This window comes from Synchiropus splendidus, chromosome 1 (assembly GCF_027744825.2).
Source record: "Synchiropus splendidus isolate RoL2022-P1 chromosome 1, RoL_Sspl_1.0, whole genome shotgun sequence".
Taxonomy (NCBI): domain Eukaryota; kingdom Metazoa; phylum Chordata; class Actinopteri; order Syngnathiformes; family Callionymidae; genus Synchiropus; species Synchiropus splendidus.
The window spans coordinates 2,135,727-2,161,259 of NC_071334.1; the positions used below are offsets into that span (position 1 = coordinate 2,135,727).

Genomic DNA, 25,533 nt, shown 5'->3' on the forward strand with positions numbered 1-25,533 from the left:
TTTTTAACCCATTATTTTAATTTGTTTATGGCTGAGTTGTTTTTGTGACGAGTTCCATTTTTCCTCATTTTTGTCCAAAAACATACTGTCATGACTGGTATACCATTGCTACTGCATGTTGGCAGGTGTTCTTTCTCATTTGATTGTATTTGTTTCAGATTTTCATTCATTTAGCAGCTGAAAATGTGGTGTAAAAGTGAAGTGTCCTTGGAGAAATGGACCCCTACTCTCCAGGTCTTGGGCCACTCTGGCCTCGTGGCCTTCAGAGAGTCACGACTAGTCGACTTGTCATCGAGCAATTCAAGTGTTGACCACGTCGACTGGTGGCCACAGCCTCTTCCTCAGGTAGTGAGTGAAGGAGTGAAGTCTCCACTGAGGGTCAAATCTGTTTCTGCTTTCTGACGATGGCGGGAGACGTGACGCTCACCACACCTTCATCAGCCGTTCACCGAGCTACATTCATGGATCCACTCTGAGGCGACAACACGAGAGAACAAAGAGGCGGTGGGTGGCGGGGGGCGGGGGGTAGGTGGGGTGATGCGAGCTGAAGGATGACAGAGAGGAGATTGTCATTTCAAGCCTTCAGATCAGCGCCAGGAAGTGGACGTCACGCCTCAGCGGTCGGGAGGGTCGCGGCCGCTCCGCCGCTCACCGCTCGCCTCACCTGCTGCTGGCACGTGAGTCCCTTCATCTGGACAGAGGAACATTTACTTCTCAATCACACGGCTGTTAAGGGGCCCGAGGGGTCGCTGGTTCCACTCTGGTGAGTGGATTTCCACAGCTCATTCACTCAGCTGCAGCCACTTCTGTTCTGTCTGCGGGTCGCAGGTGCTGGACCCGGCGACTCGCGGAGATGCTTGCTAGTCGCTGTGACATCATGTGACTTCAACATGGGCCTCCTGCTCTGAATCACTGGCCAGAAGACCTGGAGCCGTGCGCGAGGACACACACCTGGACCAGGTGTCACAGGACAACCACAAGTGACCAGGAGAGCAGAACTCCCTGCTCATGTGATCGACTGTGTCGTCATGGTGGTGTACGAACACGTGCGTGTGGTGGAATCCACCATGATGGAACACTTTCCTCCAATCTCATCACTTTAGCCAGCAGTAACATGATACACACACACACACACACAGTTCATTGATCTGAGTGATGTGGCGTTTACTCCTAAAGGAATGCAAACAGAAGCGGATCGATAGAAGCCACTCAGACATCCCACATCAGCCACCAGAACACACACACACACACACACAGTTATTAATGCACAGGATCCATCCCAGTCTAAAATTGAGTTACGCTCTCGGACCCTCGCGTCCAGCTCCGTCCAGATTAATCTTCCAGTCCCTCTCATCCCTGACTCTCTCCTCCGTCCGTCCTCCATCCATCTGGTCACACTTTACTTTTCCAACTTCTTCCCAGAAGCCGGTCACATGACAGCTCCCGTAACTCTGCCACAGCAAGGAGCAGAACTCCGTACAAGTCACTGTCAGGCTTCCAGTCGACGGTCGTTGGACCTCAGATACAATGGTTTTGTTTTATGTTTTTTCCCCCAAAACAAGAGCACACAAAAAGGATATTAAAAATATGGTTTAAAAGAAATACATAAATATAGTGTGATAAATTATTTATATATATAATTATTAAAGGTAAATAATGAAAAATAAAAAAATGCAACAAAAAAAGTACACAAATGTTCACAATATATCATCAATGAAGTTCAACGTTATATAAAACAACATTTTTTAGTATTTAGATACATTTTCTAATGATAAAAATTGTATAAAAAAGAATGAATTAAACTTTTAGTATTTAATTAGAAATGTAATTAATAAATAACACCAAATAAATTATAAATTAATTTGGAATAAATAATATATTTACAATAAATACAAATATATCGATGTTTTGGGTTAAAGACGAACAAAGTTGTCACAGACTATTCAGTAAAAATGTCTGAAGAAGAAGGAGAGACCTTCAACCTTCATCTTCATTCTTCTTATGTTATCTTGAAAAAAAAAGGTTAAAAAAACAACTGTTGAGGCTTTGTGGAGCTTTCTTTTTCTTTTAGTCAGCATGACCAGAAGAGACCGCACGTAATTCATTCATTCTCAAAGACAACTCCTGGTTTCATGTCCGACGGCGTGAGCTGCTGCTGAGTTACTAACACTCCACACTGGGTCTCCACTCACTGAAGAGTAGTTAGAGGCCAGTTAGAACAGTTTCATCAGCTGGCACACGACTCTGCTGACCCCTGCTGACCTCTCCATGGACTTGTGGGGCAGGAGACAAGTTTTTTGATCTGCTTCTGACCAGGCTTCCTTCATGTCCTGATGAAAGGGAGTGTCTGAGGTTTTGAAGCTTCAGGCTTATCATGGTGACGTCGATCCCAGCGCGGCTCCTGGAGGGACCCGGTGTTCCCCGAGTGGAGGTGTCTGGGGAGTCTGGGCCTCTTCAACTCAGCTGCTGCCCCCGGGACCCAAGACGGTGGGATTTTCTGCTGTGTTTCATTCGGTAGGCCCAACATGAACGCGACTGCAGAGGAGGGAACGCTGTCTGTCTGGCTGGTGCATGTGTGAGATCCTCTGTTCGGCAGTCAACGGCCTCTGATGTGAGACCGTGTGTGACGGAGACGTGATTTGCATTAGCATAACACGCACACGCGCAGGAACACTCGCAGATTTAAGCCTCTCCAGGCCATGTGTCGACGTTGGAACAATAATCTGTCAAGCGAAAAACGTTCCAGACAAAAATGCTTGTTAGAGAAGCTGAGGTGCAACAACACACACACACACACACACGAGTGTGGGCGGGGCCCAGAGGAGGTGGGTTCCCTGCCAGTCCTCTGAAGACTTGCTGGGACGCGGAGGATCTCGCTCTCCTCCCCCGGAGCTTTTGCTTTCTTCCATAAGTCGCTCATAATGTTGACCAGGTTTAACTTTCCACATAACCCAAACCAAACGATTGTGATTGTAATCACTCAGGATTACAATCTTTCCTTCTCGCCACGTTTTTCTCTTCAGATGAACCCGACGGGCGCCTCCCCTCCCCCCCCCCTCACCCCAGCCCACGGTGACAGATTGCTGTTGACCCCCATCACGGCTCCCTGACCTCGTCCTGCTTTACCGGCGGCGAGAGATGACAGCTGACAAGCGGAGACAGAGAGAGAGAGAGAAAGTGAATCCAAGTTCCCAACTTTGGGGACAGTGTCAGTGGACCTGCTGGGTCCTTCATTACTGCCCAGGTATCTACATAGACACAGGACTAAACAATCAATCGTCGTTTATCAATCGTCATATAAACAATACATAAAACTGAAGTGGAAAAAAATCACAATATTTTACATATATATATATATATATATATATATATATATATATATATATATGAAGGCCTCAGCGGACCTTGGCTGGACAGTGTGCGCCTCTTTAATCCTCATGCTTTGTGTCAGGACATGAGTTTGCACGTCATCCGTCTGCATGTAAATGAAACTTCAAATCTGCCGGAGAAGCAGCGCAGGCAAAAACTCCAGCGTGTCTCTGCCACCAGTGTGACAGAAAAAGATAGAACTAAAACATGAATTAAAAAAAATGTTGCTCAGACAATACAGAAGCCTCATTGGCAGCGGCCCTGGTGCCCGGATGTGAAATCCAGATTTTAAATTGAAGATTCTGTTTCACAGCGTTTACATTCGGGTGATACGCCGCGGCTTTGGCGTCAGAGCAAGGTCAGCGTCCTTGCTCTGATGCAGAACGTGTAGGAAGCTACCGAGTGGTGTCACCGGGGGAGCAGTGGAGCGGGAAGCTCTCGGGACACGCACGAGCCTGCGCACGGATCGACCCCTGGAGGAGACTCTTCATGCAACTGCAGTGCTGAAGTTCCTCTGAGCACATTCATTAAGTCAAATGCACAACGCTGCGTTCCCGCCACAGCAAGAGTCCTGGGGCAAGTGAGCAAAACAAGATGCTTCTTCCTCCCCACAGGAGGCAACCGTGCTATAGAAACCATATCAGAACCTCAGTGAAGCTCTTCTAAAGGGTGTTCTTCTGATGTAGCCTTGAAGGGCTGGACCTTCTGGTGATGCCACTCCCACAGTCACCACCTCTTTCATCACTGTCTGGTGTCCTGCTGCAACAGACAGGCAGCAGAGAAATGTAAACCTGGATGGCTTCAGTGCAATCCTTGTTTTAGGTGGACAGGTCACAGGGCACTTTACTTACTTACTGAGTCAACCTGAATCTATGCCTCTGTGGTCCAGCTGGGCAAAGACAAACCATGGCTCAGAGATGGTGCACTGGCTGCCACATGGATTTATCCCCTCTCAGTTCTACACCAAGTGACACCTTTTCATGTGGAAACTATTTCCAGGTTCTGCTTAGTACACAGGGTTGCACTTTCACTGTCCAAGCCACGTTTCCTGCTGTGTCTGCTCGGCCACACACCACTCTGGTGGACGTGGGAGGTGGTCCGGCGGGTACTGGAACGTGTTGACTTCATCTGGGTCACACAGGTCAGACCCAGTCCCATTCGCGGTCGGCTCCAAGCTTCTTTGAAAACCGAACAAACCCTCTTTGTATTGCATTTCAGGATCATCTCACGGTCTCCCGCCGGCACTCCATATTCTTCCGTGGCATAATTGGTCAATTTGCGAGGATCACGCTCATCTAAACCTCCACGAGTCGCTGGGAGACCTTCACCTCTCTGAAGTCTATCTCCCACCACACCTGCTTGCTTCATTTCCACACGCACGCACGCACGCTCGCCGAGGAGCGGCGGCGGCGTCTCCCCCAGGCGGAGATGGGGATTCATCTTTTTCGGGGAGCCGCCTCCTCTGGTCGGGAAATGGGCCATTAAATTGCCAGCGAGATGAATAGGAAGATGTCGACACGAAGAGCTTCATTGTCCTCTCAGCAGGGGGTCCGCTGCTTATTACGCACTTCTGAGCTCTGGACGAGAGTGTGTCAGCCTGAGAGGGATTGTTCTGAGGGGACACGTGTTTAGAACTGGTTTAGAGGTCCCGGGTTTGGTTGGTCTGAGTCTGTGGTGAAAGAGCTGAGCCAAAAGACTGAGCAGTCCATTGACCAGAGGATGCCTGCTCCTTCACCTGGAGTCACCAGCCTTCAGTTCCAAACCAACTTTTGATCCGTAAAAATGCCATTCCGTTCCTTCCAACAGTGGCGCCTGACTGGCTGCAGTACCCAGGCTGGACTGTAGGAGAACCAATACTCAGCTGGTAACATTTCTTGGTTGCCTTTCTAGAATGTATTTATGCTTGACACGTTGAATGTTGCATCCACACACTTTATCCATCCCTCCACACCACCAGCGCCAGCGATAGAGACTAATCCCGTGTGCCTTTCCATCCCAGCGCTTTATCGATGCGGAGATTACAGCGGCGACACGTCACTTCCAAATAAATCTGCTGTGTTTACTGGAGTTCAACCCCACATCTTATCTGGCTGTCAGGCTGACGCCAACTTTGGGACGTGGGATTTAGGCAATCGAGCGGGGGAGGGGAGCCAAAGCCTCGCTGTTAGCGACTCACATTGACTCATTCAGTTCAGCTCTCAAGACTTCCTTATGTCTGAGACTCAGTCCGTTTTGGGTGGAAACAGATTTGACTCGCAGGGCTCTCCCCAGGACGAAGGGAACGTGTTACTCTTGATTTGACGTCGAGAACATCATTTGAAAACTAGTCAAACTATCAGGGAAGAACCTTGACTTCATCTCTCCAGTCTCTGGTTCATCACTCGGACTCTACCATTGGCTTGAGGTAGAAACTGAAATGACTTGTTGACTTCATCTCTCCAGTCTCTGGTTCATCACTCGGACTCTACCATTGGCTTGAGGTAGAAACTGAAATGACTTGTTGACTTCAGCTCTCCAGTCTCTGGTTCATCACTCGGACTCTACCATTGGCTTGAGGTAGAAACTGAAATGACTTGTTGACTTCAGCTCTCCAGTCTCTGGTTCATCACTCGGACTCTACCATTGGCTTGAGGTAGAAACTGAAATGACTTGTTGACTTCAGCTCTCCAGTCTCTGGTTCATCACTCGGACTCTACTATCAGCTGAGGTAGAAACAGAAATGACTCGTTGACTTCAGCTTTTGAGTCCCAGGTTCACTACTATGACTCTATCAGCTCAGGTAGAAACAGAAATGACTCATTGACTTCAGCTTTTGAGTCCCAGGTTCACTACTATGACTCTATCAGCTCAGGTAGAAACAGAAATGACTCATTGACTTCAGCTTTTGAGTCCCAGGTTCACTACTATGACTCTATCAGCTCTGGTAGAAACAGAAATGACTCATTGACTTCAGCTTTTGAGTCCCAGGTTCACTACTATGACTCTATCAGCTGAGGTAGACACAGAAATGACTTGTTGTCTTCAGCTTTTGAGTCCCAGGTTCACTACTATGACTCTATCAGCTCAGGTAGAAACAGAAATGACTCATTGACTTCAGCTTTTGAGTCCCTGGTTCACTACTTTGACTCTATTAGCTGAGGTAGACACAGAAATGACTTGTTGTCTTCAGCTCTCCACTCTCTGGTTCATTACTATGACTCTATCAGCGTGGAGTCTGGAACAGATCTCGGCCCATCACATCTCAGGAGTGACTCAGTTCAAGTCTCCACTTTAGTGGATTGAACTAGTCAAAAAAGCCCAGACTCGTTCCAGAATGCTAAGAAACCCTTCCTCCATATTCCAGCGACTCGGCCACGAATTCAGACTGGAGCGGACTGGAACGCTGGTGTTACCCAGACGTTCCCGTCACCCGGCTGCATGACAGGGTTCAAACACACGCACAGGAAAAGCGCCGGCGTTTGTCGCTTAAACGACTCGGCCGTCGCACTAATTGGCTCGACTTGAGCGAATTCAAGTCACGTAATCTCTGTCATTTTTTTTTTTTTTTTTTAATCACCAACAAGCCGGCGGTTATTTGACTTTGTCACTTTGATCGCAGGTTCTCGCCACCTTAACTCGCCCGCTTCCACAAACAAAGAGAGGCCAAAGGAGCAGTTGTGCGTCTCGGCAGCTCGCCTGCCTCCCCCCGCCCCCCCTCCCCCCTCCGCACACCTTTCAGCCGCGTGATTAATGAAACATGTAAGTCATTTATCATCGCTAACGTCACTTTCCTTAAGACCCGACTTTAATGCTGACCTAGTGGAAAAGACTCCCGCGGCAGGAAATGCAAGTAACTCGCAGCACAACCTTGAAACGTCTGTCCCTGTCACACGTGACGGAGTGTGTGTGCGCGCGTGTGTCGTCGTCTTAATGGGCTGATGTTGGACTATTAAAACCATTAGGGCTCATCTTCTCATCTTTTGTCCGACACCGCAGCTTTTCATTCACTTCAGCGGGTCGTGTGCGAGAGGGAGAGCGAGGGAGCAGCAGGGTCCGCAGGTGAACAAATGACTTGTGAGTGAGTGTCCCTTGCCTCCAGCCCCAAGAAGCTGGGACTCACTTTAAACGCTTTCGTTTTTTTTCCCCATTTCTTCTTGATCGACTACAGAAGCAGTCGACCCTCCCCGCACACAAATGCCGAACATCTTGACTGTCTACGACAGTTGGCCCCGAGCTCGAGTTCCATGTCAACGTCCCCCAGATTTGAGGACCAAGGTTCAAATAGTTTTGTTGCAGATTGAATTTTCACTCAACAAAAATATCAACACACACATTTTCAAAAATGGAGTAACAATCCAAAAGTAACGGTACAACTTTATCGAAAAGTGTTTTGTCATTTGTGACCACCCATTTCCAAACAAAAATCCAGGAGTAACGGCAGGAAGAACACAACGGGGGTCGATGGTTGAATTTAACGCGTGCCCATATGTATGTATGTCGCGACACATGGACATCAGTGGGTTGTCAAATTCCTCCTGCAGAGTCACTTAAAGTTGCCGGCCGTTCTACGAAAGTGGACACACCTATCCAGAACGTCCCATCGGTGTTCGATAGGTCTGGTGAATATGGCGGCCAGTTGAAGACAGGAATCCTCTCTTGCTCATGGAAGTCCCTCCATATCCTGTCAACGTGGCGGTGGGCAGCATCTTTTTGGAAGGTCGGCAGGATTACATCTCGGTAACGTTGCCAAACCATCCAAACCCTCACACTAGCGCCACCACGAGCGTCAGCGTAATGCTCACATTTAGGGATGGGGCTAGTGATGGGTCGTTCATTTGAACGAATTTGTTCATCTTCAAAATGAACTGAGAACTACGGGTCATCTCACGGAGTGATTAGTTCACTTTTGCGCATGCGCAGATACGGTTTCCTCACGTCACCGTCATTTTTTTAGCGAATTTTGAAAGGCACTACCGGACGTCTTGTCATGACTAACTTTCCCGTGTAGAGTTTCGTTCAGTTGTGTTTCCCGTTCAAACAACGACTCGTTCACAGTTTGGTTCAGTTCTGTTTCCCGTTCAAAGAACGACTCGTTCACAGTTTGGTTCAGTTCTGTTTCCCGAACATAACGACTCGTTCACAGTTTGGTTCAGTTCTGTTTCCCGTTCAAAGAACGACTCGTTCACAGTTTGGTTCAGTTCTGTTTCCCGAACATAACGACTCGTTCACAGTTTGGTTCAGTTCTGTTTCCCGTTCAAAGAACGACTCGTTCACAGTTTGGTTCAGTTCCGTTTCCCGTTCAAACAACGACTCGTTCACAGTTTGGTTCAGTTCTGTTTCCCATTCAAAGAACGACTCGTTCACAGTTTGGTTCAGTTGTGTTTCCCGCTCAAAGAACGACTCGTTCGCAGTTTGGTTCAGTTCTGTTTCCCGAACATAACGACTCGTTCACAGTTTGGTTCAGTTCTGTTTCGCGCTCAAAGAACGACTCGTTCACAGTTTGGTTCAGTTCTGTTTCACGTTCAAAGAACGACTCGTTCACAGTTTGGTTCAGTTCTGTTTCCCGTTCAAAGAACGACTCGTTCACAGTTTGGTTCAGTTGTGTTTCCCGTTCAAAGAACGACTCGTTCACAGTTTGGTTCAGTTCTGTTTCCCGTTCAGAGAACGACTGGTTCACAGTTTGGTTCAGTTCTGTTTCCCGCGTGCTCAGTCGGTGTGAGCCACGGTTCTCCAGCTGCGGTTCTCCAACAATGGTGGCGGCTGAAGACTGTACGTAACACGTGGAACACACTTCTCTCATCTGGGAGTCCAGCAGACTCTTTACAGGTGCGGTTTAAGTTGGAGAGCTTTGTTTTTGGCACAGTTCTCCTCTCATCAAAATGACCACAGAAATGTGGTTCAGTCGCTGACGTTCATTCAAAACCTTCAACTACTTAGCGTTCAGCAGCGGGGTTGAAGAATGGTGACAATGTCCAAAGCCATTTCCCATTCATCTGGGGTGCCCTCCCTTCCCTGTGGCCCCATCTCTCTGTCTCTTCCCCCTTTCAACCCTGCGCCTCGCCAGACCTCACACAAAAATACATGTGGGCTCTACAGGGGGTATGATCCCATTGCAGGTACTTTTTCTCTGCTAAAACCATGTTGCTGGTGCAGTGTGTGTCTTGTCTCTCTGACCCTGTTCCTGTGGGGTGTCAAGGAGGACGCTGCAGAACCTGTTCCATGTGCTGGAGAGAGTCATTTGTTTTACGTTACTCTTGTTAAGTTTTGAAAAAAACTGTTTTTAAAATCTTCCTGGTGAGAGTGCCTGCGTTCTTCCCTCAGTGGAGATATTTTGCTGAGCTTTTACTTGTTCATATGGTGCCAAACACCAGGCCAACTCTCAAGGTTCATATGGTTGTTATGCATGAATCTAACTCAGGCATCAGAGGCTCTGAGGTTGGACATTGATACCATGCAATGATGTCCAAACACATTCAAGCAGTAAACTGCATGCAGTGTGTCTGTAAACAGAACATTGCTAAATGTGGTCAAAATTGTTTAACTGACACTTTGTTTTATTTGTAATATGTTGGTAAAGTCAATTAAATTGACGTTTAAATCCAACTGCAATTACAATTGAATCGCAGTATTGCGTGTCTAAGACCTGTAAGACTCAAAAAAAGATGAGTTCTTTTTCCTGAAGGAGAGTTAATGAAGTGAGTCACTAAAATGAAGTGTTTTGCCCACGACTTGATCCGGTGTGGGGCTCTGATACCAAAGCTTTTGATGGCGAGATGATGACGGATCCAAGAGCTTCATGTTTTCAGCTGAAATCTCTGCACTGTACAGTGGTGCGAGGCAAGAGACGTGCCTTAGAAGTCCATGGCACAGTTTGCAGTGAGCTTGCGGAGCAGCGGGCTGCGACTTCACCTGTAAAAATGTAGCCGCTCAGCATGAGAGCGTTGAGCAGAATACGCCCGGAGCCACAGCTCCCTGACTTCAGTCCTGGGATGTGCAGTATTTACGAGTCAGTTGGATCCAAAGCAGACGTGAATAAAGTGGAGCGCTGGTGTTGGCGAGACAGTGAACGAGGCGTCGCACTCCCTCATGTCACACCCAAACAGGTCGGCCGACACCAGCTCCAGCACAAACCAGCTGGGTCCCTGGTTCTGTTCATTATGTCTATGGCCCAACTTTCTCAGGCTGCAAAGGTGGAAGATGGATGAGCTTCTCTAAGACAGAGACCGTGGTCTGAATGGGGGCGAATGCTGACACTTGAGCTTCAACTTGGAATCAAAAACCCACAACGGCACCAACACAGAACGTTCAGCAGAAGGTGTGTGTGTGTCCCTGAGGTCTGACAGTGTTGTTGCAAGCAGAGGACCTAGGACATCCAATATTTATGCTGGTTGGTGGTGTGCCACATGTGTGAGGGAGAGAGGCGAAGTGTCGGGAGGCGAGAGGCATGAAAAATGGATGAGAGAGAGAGAAAAAAAAACATCTATTCTGAGCCAGTCATGAGTATGTGTTTCTGACCACTGCCTGTCCAGTGGGGACCAGGGGGTGGAAGTGGAGGGAACGTTTTAGGAGACATCATTTTGGGTTTGCTCACTGAAGGTATCTTCTCCTGGAGCTTGGTAGGAGCTCTGAGGAGCACAGGGTTCTGAAGTTTGGAATAATGACTGCACTTTTTAAAAACACCATCCTCCCAAACACACCGACAACTTGCTGCTCTTCTTCTCAGGTCTGTGCCATCTGGGGTTCCCACCATCCCAATCACTCCTCTCCTCTGGACTTCATCGGTGGTCTTCCGCTCCAACACTCTCAGTTCAACACTGTCTCTCCTCTCCAAGTGTCCAAACCATCTAGTCTGTCTAACTCTGTCTCAGAACTGTTCCACCTTGTGTTTTCAAGTCACTCCCAACAACACCCTCAGCAACTCTCTCCACATCATCCGCAGACATCATGGTCCACAGGGACTACTCTCTCACGTCGTCACTCAGTCTGTCCGTCAGCATGGCAAACAAAGAGGAGCTGGTATCACCTCCTCACTTCAGTCTTAAAGACCTCCTACATGCCCGACACCATGCTCACATGACTTCCTCTCATCTGTCATCTGTTTTCTCTAAAATAAACTCTCTCTCACACACACACACACACGCATCCTGCATATATGAGGGGACATGAGGTGGTGCTGTTATGGGACTACCTGTCTACGGAGCCAAATCTGGGTCTATATACAAGGACTGTGGCCGCTGGCAAGGAAACCGGGACCAACCATCAAATGGCACCAGAGCGCCACCTATTAATGTCCCAGACTGGGCGGAACAAATGGGGAAACACCAGATAAAACAGTGGGCGATACACACTGTATAAAGCCACACTTGGGGTCGACGAATACGCCCTTTTTAGGGTCGATACCGATGTTGACATCTGGTGGCCTAGGAAACACGATAACCATTATCTGTCAGAATTTCTGGCCTGATGCCAGATTTGGCTTTGGTTACATGGAGGAGAATGGTTTTGCTGCTTAAGTTGAACGGTAAAACCGTTCAATAACCCCTCTGAACCACATGTAATTCAGTCAGTGGCCCAAAAAAAGGCAGTCGATTTCACTTGCTCTTTGCAGAAGACGATGAGCAGCCAGCTATATTCTTAACAGAAGAGGCTGCAACTGGGCAAATATCGGATGGGACCGATATGATGGAGGCTGATAGCAGTGTGAACCGAGAATATACAGATGGTATATCGGCCTCAGCGATGTATTGGAGGACCTCTAAGTCATAGAGTACCTTCCTGAAATTCAGGCAGTAAATACGGTATGAAGACAGTGTTTGTAAAAATGACAGACAATATCAACACCTGGGGTGGGCTTGGGTTGTTGTTCAGGTATCTGGCCTCTACTAAGAGAATGAACTTCATAAACCCATATAAAGATCCTAACGTTGATAGAGAAACCAACAGGTTGCTGCCAGAAACAGCATGTTGCATGCAGAGGAAAGATGTGGTAAGAGGTAAACCAGTGTGTCGAGGTGAGTTTTCATGCTGACATCTTAGAAGACGTAGATAGAAACAGGGAGCCACCCAACAAGGGGTGCCACCTTGCCTACACCTGGACCTCAGAACTGGGGTCACAGAAGCGGGGTCCGGGATAGGACGCAAGCAAATCTTGTGTAGAAATATGGATCCCCTCCTCAAAAGTTCTGCCAGGTGTCAAGACACTTTGTGACTCAAGGCGGTGAATAAACCCTCCATTCGTTCTCTGTCGCCTATGTGCTTGTGATATCAGGCGCTGAAACACGAGAAGCTTATCTCCTCCTGTCAGGACAGGGACCGGGGTCCCACGGTGGAACTGGGGTGTTTTTTTTCTTCTGAAGAACAAGCAGCGGCTGAGTTCATGCTGCGTCAGTCAGCACTACAGTTTCCACCGTGTCAGTGTGAAAGGAAAGTAATCTGGAGGTGGAATTGTCATTAAGCTGAGAGAGAGTGGAGCGTGCGAGCAGAGCGATGGAGGGATGGAGGGAGTTAAGAGGCATTAATGAGAAAAGAAGCAGGATCCTGGCTTGAAGGCAGAGATAAGGAATTAGCAGGAGAGCTGCAATCGTCTGGCCTGTCAGCTGCTGTGTGTGTGTGTGTGTGTGTGTGTGTGTGTGTGTCTGAGGTGAAAGTGTTTGGGTTGTCGTGCAGCAATTAGTGTTATCAGGTTGGTGGTTGAGTCTGTAATAAAAGCTGCTGTTTGGAATATTGAGCAGCAGTTTGAGTGACACCAGCAGCAAGATTGTTCTCCAGAGAGCTGGAGGAGACACCGCTGCCTGACACTAACCCCGTGTTCGTGAGCGTCACGTGGAAGTTCCACGGCGTCTCCGTCTCCAAGCACAGAGACTGGAACAACTGCTTCTTCCTCAACCGTCTGCCATCTGTTCCACACACGCTCCAGAGGGACCATCCACCTCAACAAGAGTTCCCGTGTTCCTTCAACTTCAACTTCTCAGACGCCGACTTCCAAGACCTTTTAATCGTCAGCACCACTCCCTGAACTTCAGGAGTCCTCTCCTGGAGCCAGTGAAAGAAATTCCATCTCCGACGGCAGGTCCTGAAACGTCCATCCCTTCAGCACATACGTGTCCTCCAACGTTCTTTTCAACCTTCTACTACAGTAGCAGCGAGCTCCAAACAAAGTCCACGAACCATCTCCTGTGTGACTCCTCTCCTTCGGCCTCAGTTCCGTGACCTTCAGCTCGACATTTTCGATGCCCACCTCAGCTACCTTCTTTACGTCCTGGTGGTTCCTTTGTTTTCATGGACCTTCAAATACAATTTCTGTCCTTAGCAACCTCTGCATTTAACAAGCACTCCTTCCTGTGGGGAGTCCAACCACAGCAACATCTGTCCAGGTGGGTCTTCAACTACAACTGCTCCATCTAATCCAACATCCCAGACCTTCAACTATAGTTGTTGCTCCTCGAAGCTCCACCCTCATTGGGCGGTCACCTGCCGAAAAACAACCTCCTGGACCCTCAAGTCCAGTTCCCTCGCTGTCCCCTCACTTCTCCTCACTGAAAGCACTTTCTGATTCACTCGTGTTTTTGGGGCTTTGGGGGCTGTGGAATATGTTCAACAAGGTGTAGCGGAGACTTGAGTTGAGTCCCTCTCTCAGCTGCAGGGGACTCTGGGAGAGCGGCAGTTGGGAAGTGGGTCAAACATTCCAGCCTGCAGTAAATCCGATCAGGAGAGCTTCTGCTTTCAGGGTGTTTGTGTTTACTGAAACATGGCTGTGATAGACTGCACACTCACACATTTACACATGGAGGGACTGACAACCCTCACAGAGCCAGACATGCAGAAGCTGCCAGCCCATTCACTCGCCCAGCGTCCGGCCATTAACCCATGAGCCACTGATCCGATTCACACTCCAGGAATCCATGATCGAAGACTGGTGCTTGTCTTGGTTCTGAGCCCACACCCCAGAAGTGTTAGACCAGTTTAGTCCCATCCGTTTCTCAAAGTCATCTGCCGTCACGTCGTGGGGGCAGCGGCCCAAATAAAGCTGTCCAGAAATCGAAGACACCTTGGCATCAAATGGAATCCTTATGAAGTTTCTAAAACAGCTGCCTTGCTGAAAATGCTGCGTAACGATGGAAGGAGAAATCTCTGTCTCACACACACACATTTGTATTCATACCCTTGTGAGGGCCTCTCCTGGCCATCACCCTGTCCCCCTAAACCTGACCATCCAAAACAAATGGCTCACCTGATCCAGGACTCTGAACCAAACTGAAACCCAATTATAAAAGACCCTGTTATTCTGAAGTTTGCATCCTCAAACTGAGGCTTGAACTTGTGGGGACCGGTGAAAATGTCCCCAGCTAAACCAGGTACACACGTGTCACAAGCTTGACATGAAGCCTGCAGAGACAGCACCAGCTCGCAGACGTCCTGACGACACCTTATTTACATACATATTAAACTGTGTGTGTGTGTGTGTGTGTGTGTGTGTGAGTCGGCCGCCACGATGAACCAACAACAACAAGAGACTCGAGCGACACAAGCCCTTCTTTACCTAACAGGTTAAAGAAATGAAATCTGGATGAGAGCGGGAGGAATACCAGCCCACACCTTCATCACCATCCTCATCCTCCTCGCCTCTGCTGTGAAACTCCACCAGTGAAGCTGTTCTGCTTTAGAGAGAGAATCATGCGGGAGTCAGGTTCTCAAGATCTAAATCGAACTGCAGTCACACTGTAAGACACAGGCCTGCTGCTCCTCCTCCCATCTGTCATGTCTCCACGCTGTGTCTGCGTCTCTGCTGCGTCTCTGCTGCCTGCTCCTGTTTTGAGGTGGCAGCTGAAGGACTCACACATGAGACTCTTAGGACTGTGTGTGTGTCCGCACACGGATCAGCCTGCAGGGGGAGCTATAAACGACGTTTCCTCATCAGCAACTGCTCATTGAAAATATCATATCATTGTAAATACCACAATAAGCGACTGGTGCTGTGTAGTCAAGATCAACTATTAGCCAGCTGTTTTATGAATTCATTCATATTCTTTATTTAATTATTATTTAATCCTTCAGATATGTTTTCATTCCTATTGTATGTTTTCTGTTTTTCTTTTCTTTCTTCGTATTTTTAAAAATACAATTAAATTAGAATAATATTTTTTCATCTGTTTTTATCATGATTTACCTGAGGTAAATAAATATTTTGATTTAATTGTAATTATGAAAATATATCCCAGCTAATAATTTTTTTCACAAAATCCTTTTTACGGAATGATAAATAAATACATCTACTCCCTTTTTTGTGACTTAAAAAAATATATATTTTTTGGACATTCATCCACACGTTCATGGGGTTGTATCCATATTTTTTCATTTCTGTAGGCACTTATAATTAAGAAAATCTATACAATAATAACTTGAGTATTTCTCTAAATATTTGATACATTTTGGTATCATTTTTTCACATGCAATTAAAACATATTTGACCAAAACTTTCAGACAGTTTCACGCTTTCCCCCTTAATGTAACTGTGAAATGGCAGACATGAATTCCTCATTTCCTCCTGCGGCAGCAGCGGAGAGATAAACTCCAGTTAGGTGTGAAATGAAGACGGCGGGAGTCGAAATATCACCGACTTTCTGATCCTGATTTGAGAAAACAGCCAGGCGGCTACAAACTAGCAGAAAGAAAAGTGCCTGGAGACGAGGGGGGCGCAGGTGGGGAGGGGGTGCCCCGGGCGCCAGGAATCGCAATGATAAATGGGGAAAATAAATTGCTGAATGCAAGACGTATAACAAAATTTTATAACAAGGATTGAGATGAGATAAGGTAGCGAGGGCGGGACGGCGGAAGATGAACGAGCCGGAGATTGTTCTGGAGGTAATGGCGTAGTGAAGTGCTGCTTTATTAAATGAGAAGCGTAAGAGATGGCGGGAGCACTCGGTCCAGAGGAGCCGGAGTGGATAACACGACGAGTGCTTCTTCAAAAAAGAGAGAGCCGCGGATGTTGTCCTGAAAATGGCGAGTAATTGAATCTTTTGCGGACGCGGCCGGCGGAGGAGACGCATGGCTGTGCTAATGTGCCGAGACAAAGGCGCGCGCGCGGATTTAGCCGATGTGAATATGTTAAAGGGGAGCAAAATTAGGTGAGGTTATTGGGTTATTCAGCTGCTTATATTTACACATGGTGAGAAATGTTTTAGAACTTCACATCACACTGTGAAAATGACGGAACGCAGCGGGCATTTCTCCAGAAAGTCACACGGCTTGTTGTAGCCTGCAGGTGTGGACGTGAGCGGCAGGCAGCCTCTGTTTGGCAACACTTCTCCGTCCAGGAAGATGAATGGCAGCTCACACTTAGGACGGCGCAGCATGAAAAAAAAGATTCGAATTTGAGCGTTAGCAAGAGGATAACCAAGCGAAAGCTAGCCGGAGCCGACCTCAGGCGAATTATTGTTATTGTTTTATTATTGTTTTGCACGAGCAGTAATAGCACCTGGAGCCCAGACGCTCCCTGGACATGTAGTCGAAGACAAGAGGAGCAGTCTGTCGGGTTAGAAGGCAACATACCAGCCTCTTGCCGAGACGAACAACAGCGCTGCCCCGAACAGATGGACCTCCCAGGTGTAACGCCCCAGAAGAGGCAGGTGGAAGTCGCTTTGGTGACAGAACTAAGAAGCGTAACAGCCTCGCCTGAACACTGTACAGTACGGGGCGGATATAAACAAACATGGCTGAGCTCCACATCCGTCTCCCCCCAGGCTGTTTCTGAAGCTCTACATCCCTGTGGAACAGATCAGCAGCTGCTGTTTTAGTGAGCCGCTCACACACACCTTTACCTCTCAGACTCCGCCCATCCAAACCTCCGTCAGGCTCCGCCCTTGTGAGCAGCGCTCACTGCACGCTGTCAGGGCACTCACGGAACATCGCCATGAAAAAGACTTATTTTATCTTTTTTTTTTTTTTCTGGTATGAACGTTTATTTATTTATTGTGTGTGTTCTTTGCACTGGAAACACTCATCGCTTTTTGCACATTTGGTTCAAATCATTGATATCTAGAGCTTTTTGAAGGGAAAAACTGACTTTAGTTTTCACAAGCTCATTTGCAAATTTCCCATCATGTTGTTCCATGACCATAAATGACCACAACTTTCTTTCAAACAGCCGCAACGCTCCAAAAAGAAATGGTAATGATGCCACAGGTCGACCCACCACACCTCCCACAGACGTCAGCACACACTGGAGAGTCTATATAAGCCCGACAAACTCAATTCATTTCAACGCACTGGGCCCAGAAACGACAGGAAGTCATCCAATATTAACACAGTGGAGGGCCGGAGGGGGGCGACCATTACATGACAGTCAGGCGACAACAAAGAGAATGACGGAGAAGAAAGTGCCGCAACATCAGTGGACTTCAACCCGAGAGCAAGTGTGTGTCCGAGGCGGTGGGTTCAGGGAGAGTTCGGCACCAGGCCGGCACTTTTCCAATGGGTTCATCGAGAGCAGAACCATGAGCGGAAGCGGTGCCATGAGAGGAATGACTGGATCAAGCATCGCGTCATTGAAGTCAAAGGTTCATCACCACTCTGTTGTGGTTGTTGGTGTTGGACATGACTTGTTGGTGTTGGAGACAGATTTTGAAACTCTAACTGGAAACTTCTTTCCGCATCGAACCGCTGAAATTTGTGAAGACACCAGGCCGCAGCCAGAACTCGGGCTGGTGGAGACCAAGACGTGGTCGCAACACACTCACACCTGAGCACAGACAGCGTGACAGAAAAAAGGGCAAAGCAAGGACTTTCTAAAGCTCATAGTCAGAATCTTACAAACTCTGAGTCCGTGAGGAGGAGGAAGGCAAAGAGGAGGAGCAGGAGGAGGAGGTAGAGGCATCAGGCAGCAAAGAGTCAACCTTCATAACAAAGAAGAGACAAGCTGCTCTCAGGACGTGTGGCAGAGCCAGCAGATCAGCAGCCTCAAACTCTGACTGAATGGTCGTAACATTTCAGTTCCAACGTTGAATCACCAGCTGAAGCTCTTAAGTTCAGCAACAACATGGGATTCCTAATGCGTCAACATGCGGCGCTGAGGGCGCTCTCCCAAGGTCCAAACATTACGCCACGGGAGTGAGGATGGGTGACGACTCAAAATACAGAGGGAAACCTCTCCTTGGTGGAATTTTAGTTTGGCAAAAATCTTACATTTCATTTCACTTCTTTAAGATGTTTTAACTTCTTTTCTCACATATAAACGTGTCAGTTTCATGTATTTTCTCGGCACTTTTTTCCCACTGTCAGACCAAAGTGCTTCACTGTTTATTATAATTATTGTTATTTATTTTTTATTGTTATTGTTATAGTCTCTCTGTGCACGATTTTGTTTTGATTTTTTAAATTATTTTTGTGTAATCGGCCACTTTCTCTTCTTTTCAATTCAGTTATATTTATCCATTTTTTTATGTTTGACTGTTCACCATTGTATGACCAGTATTTCTCTTTTGTTACCGAGGTTTGACTCCTGAGACTTGTCCTTGATGCTCCTCTCCATACGTGGATGGGATGGGGGAAAGCCTCAACTGAATGGACCGTACAAAAAAGAAAAAAAAAAAAGAAAGAAATGCAGTGGCGTCTGTAAATCCTGACTCGTGTGCAGTGACTGGAGTGCAGGTTTTATGTTTAAAAAGAAATGAAGAAGGACATCAGAAGAGACTCCTCCTCCTCCACTGCAAGCTTTTAACCCCCTCCCACCCCCCCTCCTCCCCCTCCACCTCCCTCTCTCCTTCTATCCATCCTCGTCTTCATCTTCCTCGCCGTGTTTTTACGGCCTCAAGTGACTCCATCGACTCGGCCGCGCGTCGTTTGCCCGCTTTAATTCCGGCCGTTGTAAAAATAATTCAAGCTCCGTCGCGGAGGCAGGGACTCAGGACGTTAGCGTCACGCTGGTGTTAATTGGGAGTTTACGGCGGCAATTACCGAACCCCCACGATGAACACCGCTCACGTGAGGATCGATAACACATGCGTGTTGTTGGCGAGTAAATCCAGCGACTGACGAGCGGCTCCAGGCTGAACTAAGTCGCTGGTAAAACAAAGGCATTATGGCCGGCGGACGGTGTGGGCAGCTTTCCCATCATGCCCTGCTGCTGCTGCAGTGAGTCCCCAGCCCCACGTGCCGAGCACAGCCGTAAATCTCCCGCCGACAAACCACAAGGCGACGGCAGCAGCCTCACTGCAGGAAGGGTGAGCGTTCTGATGCGGACACTCTGGTTTCCTCCCACAGGGGTCATGACGCCAGGGATTGATTGTGTGGAGAGCTGTCCAGGGTGTCCGCCTGGGATAGATCAGAGCCCTGCAACGTCCACAATGACAAGGTAACAGTGACCCCAACAGAATGAGTGAGGAAACACTGGACCGTGACCTCAACCTTCTCCTCTTCAGAGTCCCAACACTGATTGTTCTTTGGAGGAGCAGTTCTACTCCAAGTCCCTCTCAGGTGACCGAGCTTCCCTCGCCTGGAGCATCCAGTGGAGCGGAGAGCTTCGTCTTTGTCAGTGCAGGAGTTCTGACGCACCAGACACGTGGCAGCTAGGATGAGAACAACAACAACAAACATGGAGGAATCCTCCCTGAACAAAAGCAAACAAAAGCAGCTGTTTGCTTTGGTTCAGGGAGGTTTTTCACTACACAATGACCAGGGTGACACAATGACCATGTGTGTGTGTGTAATTTGAAAATGTAATACGTAATATATAGAAGTAAAGACTGTCATATAAATGCAAGAATAAATAAATATATCATAAAACACAGGCACACAGAGTGAAAGTATAGAATAAAAATCCAAGGTGTATGGCCAGGAACACCCCCCCATCCCTCCCCTTCCTCGGCTCGTCCCCAACACGGCTCCTCAAGTAGATCTAAGCTGCGCATGTTCTATACTGTCAGTCTGGCAATGTTTGTAGGTCACTGAAATTTGAAATGAACAGGTGCCGTTCATGAAAAACCATTTGAATAGAACCCCTCACTGTGGGCTCTCTGATCTTGCATAAAAAAAATAGTTGTTTCAATCCCAAATTCCTGTGTCTGATATGGAGGTCAGGAAAGAGAACTTTGTCGCTCCAGCGAGCAGCTCACTGACCTGCAGCTCTGACGCACTGCGCTAAAAAAAAAAAAAAAAAAAAAATCAGTTCCACAGTGAAAGTTTTGCATTATGACTCTCTTTGACTTTTAACAAGAAAAAGAATAATGATGTAACTTGGACTAGACACACGTTTTGGTCCTTTCTGCACATTACGGTTCTATTTTATGTCCATTATTTTTTATTGGATTGTTTTTAATTCTTCATTTTTTATTTAGATTTTCTTGTTTAAAAAAAAAAATGTTTTCAATTTTTCATTCATTTATTTTTTATGTCCTTTGTAACTACAGTGCTCACTGTGTTTCTGTGCTTTGTCTATGTCTTGAATGTTGCTTCCAACAAGGATATCTACCAGTTTGACTGCACTCCACTCCAAACGCAACTAAAGTTTTCACTTTACGAAATAAATAAGGGATTTTTTTGCCGAGCATACACTTCCTGCTGCGTCGAGACCAACATTGGCCTCATTTCCTCTCATCGCCAGGCTGATCAGCATGACAGCGGCGCCGGCACGGTGGAGCGGCTCAGAAAACAGAAAGTCTTATCGCTCCCCTGCTGACTCGCCAGTTAGCGTTAGCAGCAAGCTACGGTCGGTGAGATTGTGTGGCGTCAGGAAGCCATGAGTGACATGGCACAGGCGGGTTTATCTTCATCGCCGATGATCCCACAACGGACTCAGACGATGCCGTTTAAGATTTGAGTCAAACCTTGATAAAAGAAGCCGACGCTACAACATCAGTTCCAGAGAACGAAGTTTGCATCCAGGCTGTGAATCTTCCTTTGTGAGTCGGTGTGTCGTCTGCAGACGGAGTAAAGATGAGCTTCCTGGCAGCTGGAAGGTCATTAACATGCAACAAGATGAACGTGGCTCTTAAAGTGAAGCACTCGCGTGCGTTCAGCGCTCAATAGAGATGGATGCTGCGAGCAGCCGAGCTCAGATGACGTCGGAATAATCAGGAGTTTACGGGTCGATGACCGTATATCTCCCTCGCTGAAACATTTGTCGTGAGTGGTCGCGGCTCTAAATCAGCCCTCGCCTCGTCTCCGCATCGATTCCTTCTGAGAATCAAGTCGCGCGCAGGCGCCGCGTTTGATGGACTGAAGGTTTACGACCGTCACAGGAACTCATTCCACACGCCGATGGTGGTGAACTAAGAATTCAGCAGCTCATCGACCTGGTGTTGAAGACGTGATAGCGGCTAACAACATTAGCGTATTAATGCGGGAGGAGCTGCTGAACTGACGCCCAGACACGTGTTGAGAGGCGACAGCCAGAATCCAGGGGTGACTCCCGGGGGCCCTCGAGAGATGAGTGTCAAACTGGGCACAGAGAAGAGTTACTTTTTCATGTAATTTCTCATTGCATAACAGTTTCTTCTCACTCGATATGACCTCCTGTCAGTATCCCCATAAATTAATAAAAACCATCCATTTTGTCCCGAGATAAGTAAAAGTTCCTTTTCAGTGTTTCAGTAGGCGAGTAGCTTCACACACGTGGGTCCTTGTGCTAACCATTTCCTCAAGTTATTGTTTGACTTGGATCTGAAAATGAACATTTCGGCTGGTTGCTCCGTTGACCATGTTCCCGGACGTATTTGTGATGCCTTCAAGAGACGTAAACAAAAGCGGTTAGACAGCCTGCAGCTGTCGATCGAGCATGAAACAAGGTCAGTGTTTGGCTGCGCTGTGGAGGCGGAGCGCCATCGTGACGTCGATCACTGTCGTTGCATGACCCGATGGGTGAACGGTCACGTTCATTTAGCGATGTTCGTATCTTGAACGTTCCCCTCTTTCTCTGGCTGGATGGCTGGGTGGAGTCACGTGACCACACGCGATTCACCCCGTCTGAAAGGGGATGCACGTTGCCAGAACACACAGTCAGAACTGATGGAAAAGACCGTTGTTTTGATGAGAATAATGAACGTACCGCCATCGCAGCCATTTTCACTTTATCTTACCTCAACCTGATATATTATTGTTTACTGCTATTTATAGACAACACGCCCAACTCCCCATCCTTTATATTCATTCACTGTAATCACCTTGTGTGTCTACTGTGACGTCACCAGGTGGCGCCAATATGAATGACATTGTTTTACGGATTTTGCATTGAAGACACGCTTCCTTATCTCTCAAGAGAGGACGACGATGTTGTTTACAGAAGGAGCCTGAACCCCAGTGCTGCTATTATATATCGTATATATCGCTCCTGCCCAGGCTCCTACCGCCCAGCAGTGTTGCTCCAGGTGTCTGCCCCCTGCTGGCGTCATGTAGTCACTACATCAGGCTCCATATTTGCAGGTGAATGGACTCGGCCTACAACACTGCAGAGGACGATAAACACGGCGGATGGCGTATCGTCATAATGGACTCAAAGATGTTTCTGTTTGTGCATATCTATCCTAGAGGGGTCCAATATCTGGGGAAAACACCTCCTTGTGGGGCCCTTATGTGTTTTGCCGGAGCCAACAAGGTGTAGCGGCAATTTGAGGATGAAGACTTCAAAAGAACCGGGTTCCAGTTTGGTCCTGGTTCAGGTTTCGCCATGTGTTTTGGATGATAAGGTTTAGGGGGAGAGGCTGGGGAAAGGGTGATGGCCATGAGAGGTCCCCACAAGCAGCCTCACACACCTCAGTGTGACACACCCAGCAAAGATCATTGACGAGTCATTGTTAATGAAGCAAGTCCAACTGTGTCTAAGAGCTGCGACACAGGACGTCGTCCTCGTGAAGTAACGGAAGGTTCGGAACGTCTTCTCAAAAACAGAGGTTCTGTGTTTGCTATGAGTCAAAGCAAATGGCTGAGCTCTTGTCGAGCGAGAGTGAATCCGCACCCTGTGACGTTCGGCTTCCAAGTGAAGCCTCAACAAGCAAATGTGACCCATTTAATCGGACGTGTCCTCCACATCTTGACACGAGATAACAGGCAAACAGCAGTCAGCACTTCAGCTCAAGAGCCGGCCGCTTCAGGCTTCATCTCGCTCTCAGCGTGTCACCTCCTCCTCATGCACGAAGCCTCGCTCCAACTGGGGAAGTCACCAGTGTGAGGCGATGCTTGACCACCTGACACACTGACCACCCAGTTCTCCAGGTGTCTCAGCTGGTGAGCCCAGTCCACGGACCTGATCTGGTTTACAACAACGAGTTCAGATCTTCAGGTGGACCCCGCGAAGCGGGTCCAGCTCTCAACTCGAGGCTCATGGTCTCCTGCTCGTGACAGACATAGGATTCAGTCCAATGGCATTTTTCATCATGAACCCTGAACTGTGACTCTCCACCTGAGGACCTTGCAGACCTCAACATTCCCCTGAAGCTTTCCACTGGCCGATGCCAGGAGGTGACACCAAGGGGAGTCGCCTCAGCTTTCAGCAGAGCAGAGGCAGAAACCTTGCAAGAACCAGACCGTAACACAGTAACATGGACTTACCCGATGACGCTCCGAGGCTCTCCGTGGTCAGCGCCACAGTCCTTGGCCAGCAGGTCTTCGCCACAGGCGGGCCAGTCCTCAACGCCCCGACATACTCCACAAAAGTCCCCGGGAAGTCGCCCTTTTCTTTGGTCCTGTCGTTGGTCCCGTGCAGCCACCCCCTGGGGCTGCGCTCAGCACCCTCCTGCTCCTCCGGCAGCGAGGCCTTGGCCACGGTGAGCAGGTCGCCGGGCTGCAGGCTGATGTCATCACCGTGCTGCCGTCGATACTCGAAGAGCGCTCGGAACTGAAAGCTGTCGCCCGCCATCCTGATGCATGAGCCGCCCCCGAAGCTGATGAAGACAGACGTCGCCTGAGATTTAACCGCCTGGGTTTGAGATCGGTCACAGAAAGTTCAAGATCCCTGAGAACCTCCGCCTGAGATTTGTGTCTGTCGGATTACGCGCTCCAAATGGTGAGCGTCTGATCCCTGAGGTGGAAAGTCTGCTCCCAAACAGAAACCCTGAAGAGCACACCCGATTCTTTTTAAATCCACAAAAATAGTGCTCTGATTTGATCCCTGCAAGACTCAGTCTTCACCATGTGAAAATCCACAGAGTGAGAGTCGCAGCTGCCCGAGGCCCGTCCACGTGAAAGAGTCACACTTCTCGCAGGAGATATCTGGAGGGATGGGGAGCTGGAGAAGGTGCGCCTGAGTCTGGAGTCCTGGCTCTGGTCTGGGACGTCTCCTGAAGACTCACCACTTCAAATGAAAGTTTCATTTTAACACCGTCAACTTTTATAAGCCATTTAACGGGGTGGCAGAGCAGATGACGGAGAGCAGCGGACAAGCATGACTGGCGTGAGCCTGGATTCCAACTCACCCCAGAGGACCTCCAGACTGGCGGCGGCTGCTGCTGCGCGACCACGTGTCCGTTCCGTAGCGCCGGTCCAGACCTCGGCCGGGCGGATGGTTAGACGGTGCTGAGGCGAGCGGCGATGTGAGCAGACCCCACCTTCCTCCTCCACCATCCTCCTCCCGCCGCCGTCTGGAAATTATGCCGGCAGCATCCAGCGGCGGGGACGGGACAGCGCGCTGCGGCGCGCCGCCGCTGCTGCTGCTGCAAAACACCGCATGGCACCGCGTCTTGATCCCGCCACAATAATCCAGACGCGGAGAGCTTCTGCCGCTGGATTCCTGAAGAAGAGGGAAATAAAAGTGAAGGAGGACGGTCGGCGGATGCTGAGAGGGAGCGGTGCAGTTTTTGGGGAGGATTTGCGCTCATGACGCAGCAGCAGACAGCAGACAGACTGCTGCGTCATCACATGTCTGGAAGAACATTCAGGGACAAAGTGTTCGGAGGAGGCGCAGACCCCACCTCCCCCTCCTCTCACCGAAAACACCACTCGGTTGGCTTCAACTTTACATCGGCACCTGGCCGTTTAAGCGCTGGAGGTCAGAAGTGCTGAGCAGTTCGATGCGTTGGAGACGCACGGAGAACTTCGATGAGTCTGAGCTGCCGTGCACTTCCATCTGGTATAGAAGATCGTAGGCTAAATGTGGTGTACTATGATCAGAGTGTACAGCCCTGCAAAGAATCGATATTACAGGAGTACTGCGATATAGACGTGAGGTTTATGAGAGTGACTGTGTCAGTGTCCAGT

At 48.5% G+C, this 25,533-nt stretch overlaps 1 protein-coding gene across 3 annotated transcripts in view; it reads right to left on the minus strand.

The window, feature by feature from the left end:
- LOC128752306 (phosphatidylinositol 3-kinase regulatory subunit gamma) overlaps positions 1–25,117 on the minus strand; it is a 104,012-nt gene extending 78,895 nt beyond the window's left edge. The window contains exons 1-2 of one of the 3 annotated variants that reach the window (XM_053853387.1): positions 24,753–25,117; positions 23,890–24,221 (exon numbers count right to left, since the gene is read on the minus strand). In XM_053853387.1, the coding sequence (XP_053709362.1) occupies positions 23,890–24,196 (307 nt within the window). In that variant the 5' untranslated portion in view covers positions 24,197–24,221; positions 24,753–25,117. Of the gene's footprint in view, positions 1–23,889 lie in introns of all 3 variants that reach the window. The other 2 variants (XM_053853379.1, XM_053853395.1) reach the window with 2 other exon arrangements.
- Between the last annotated feature and the right edge of the window lie 416 nt (positions 25,118–25,533).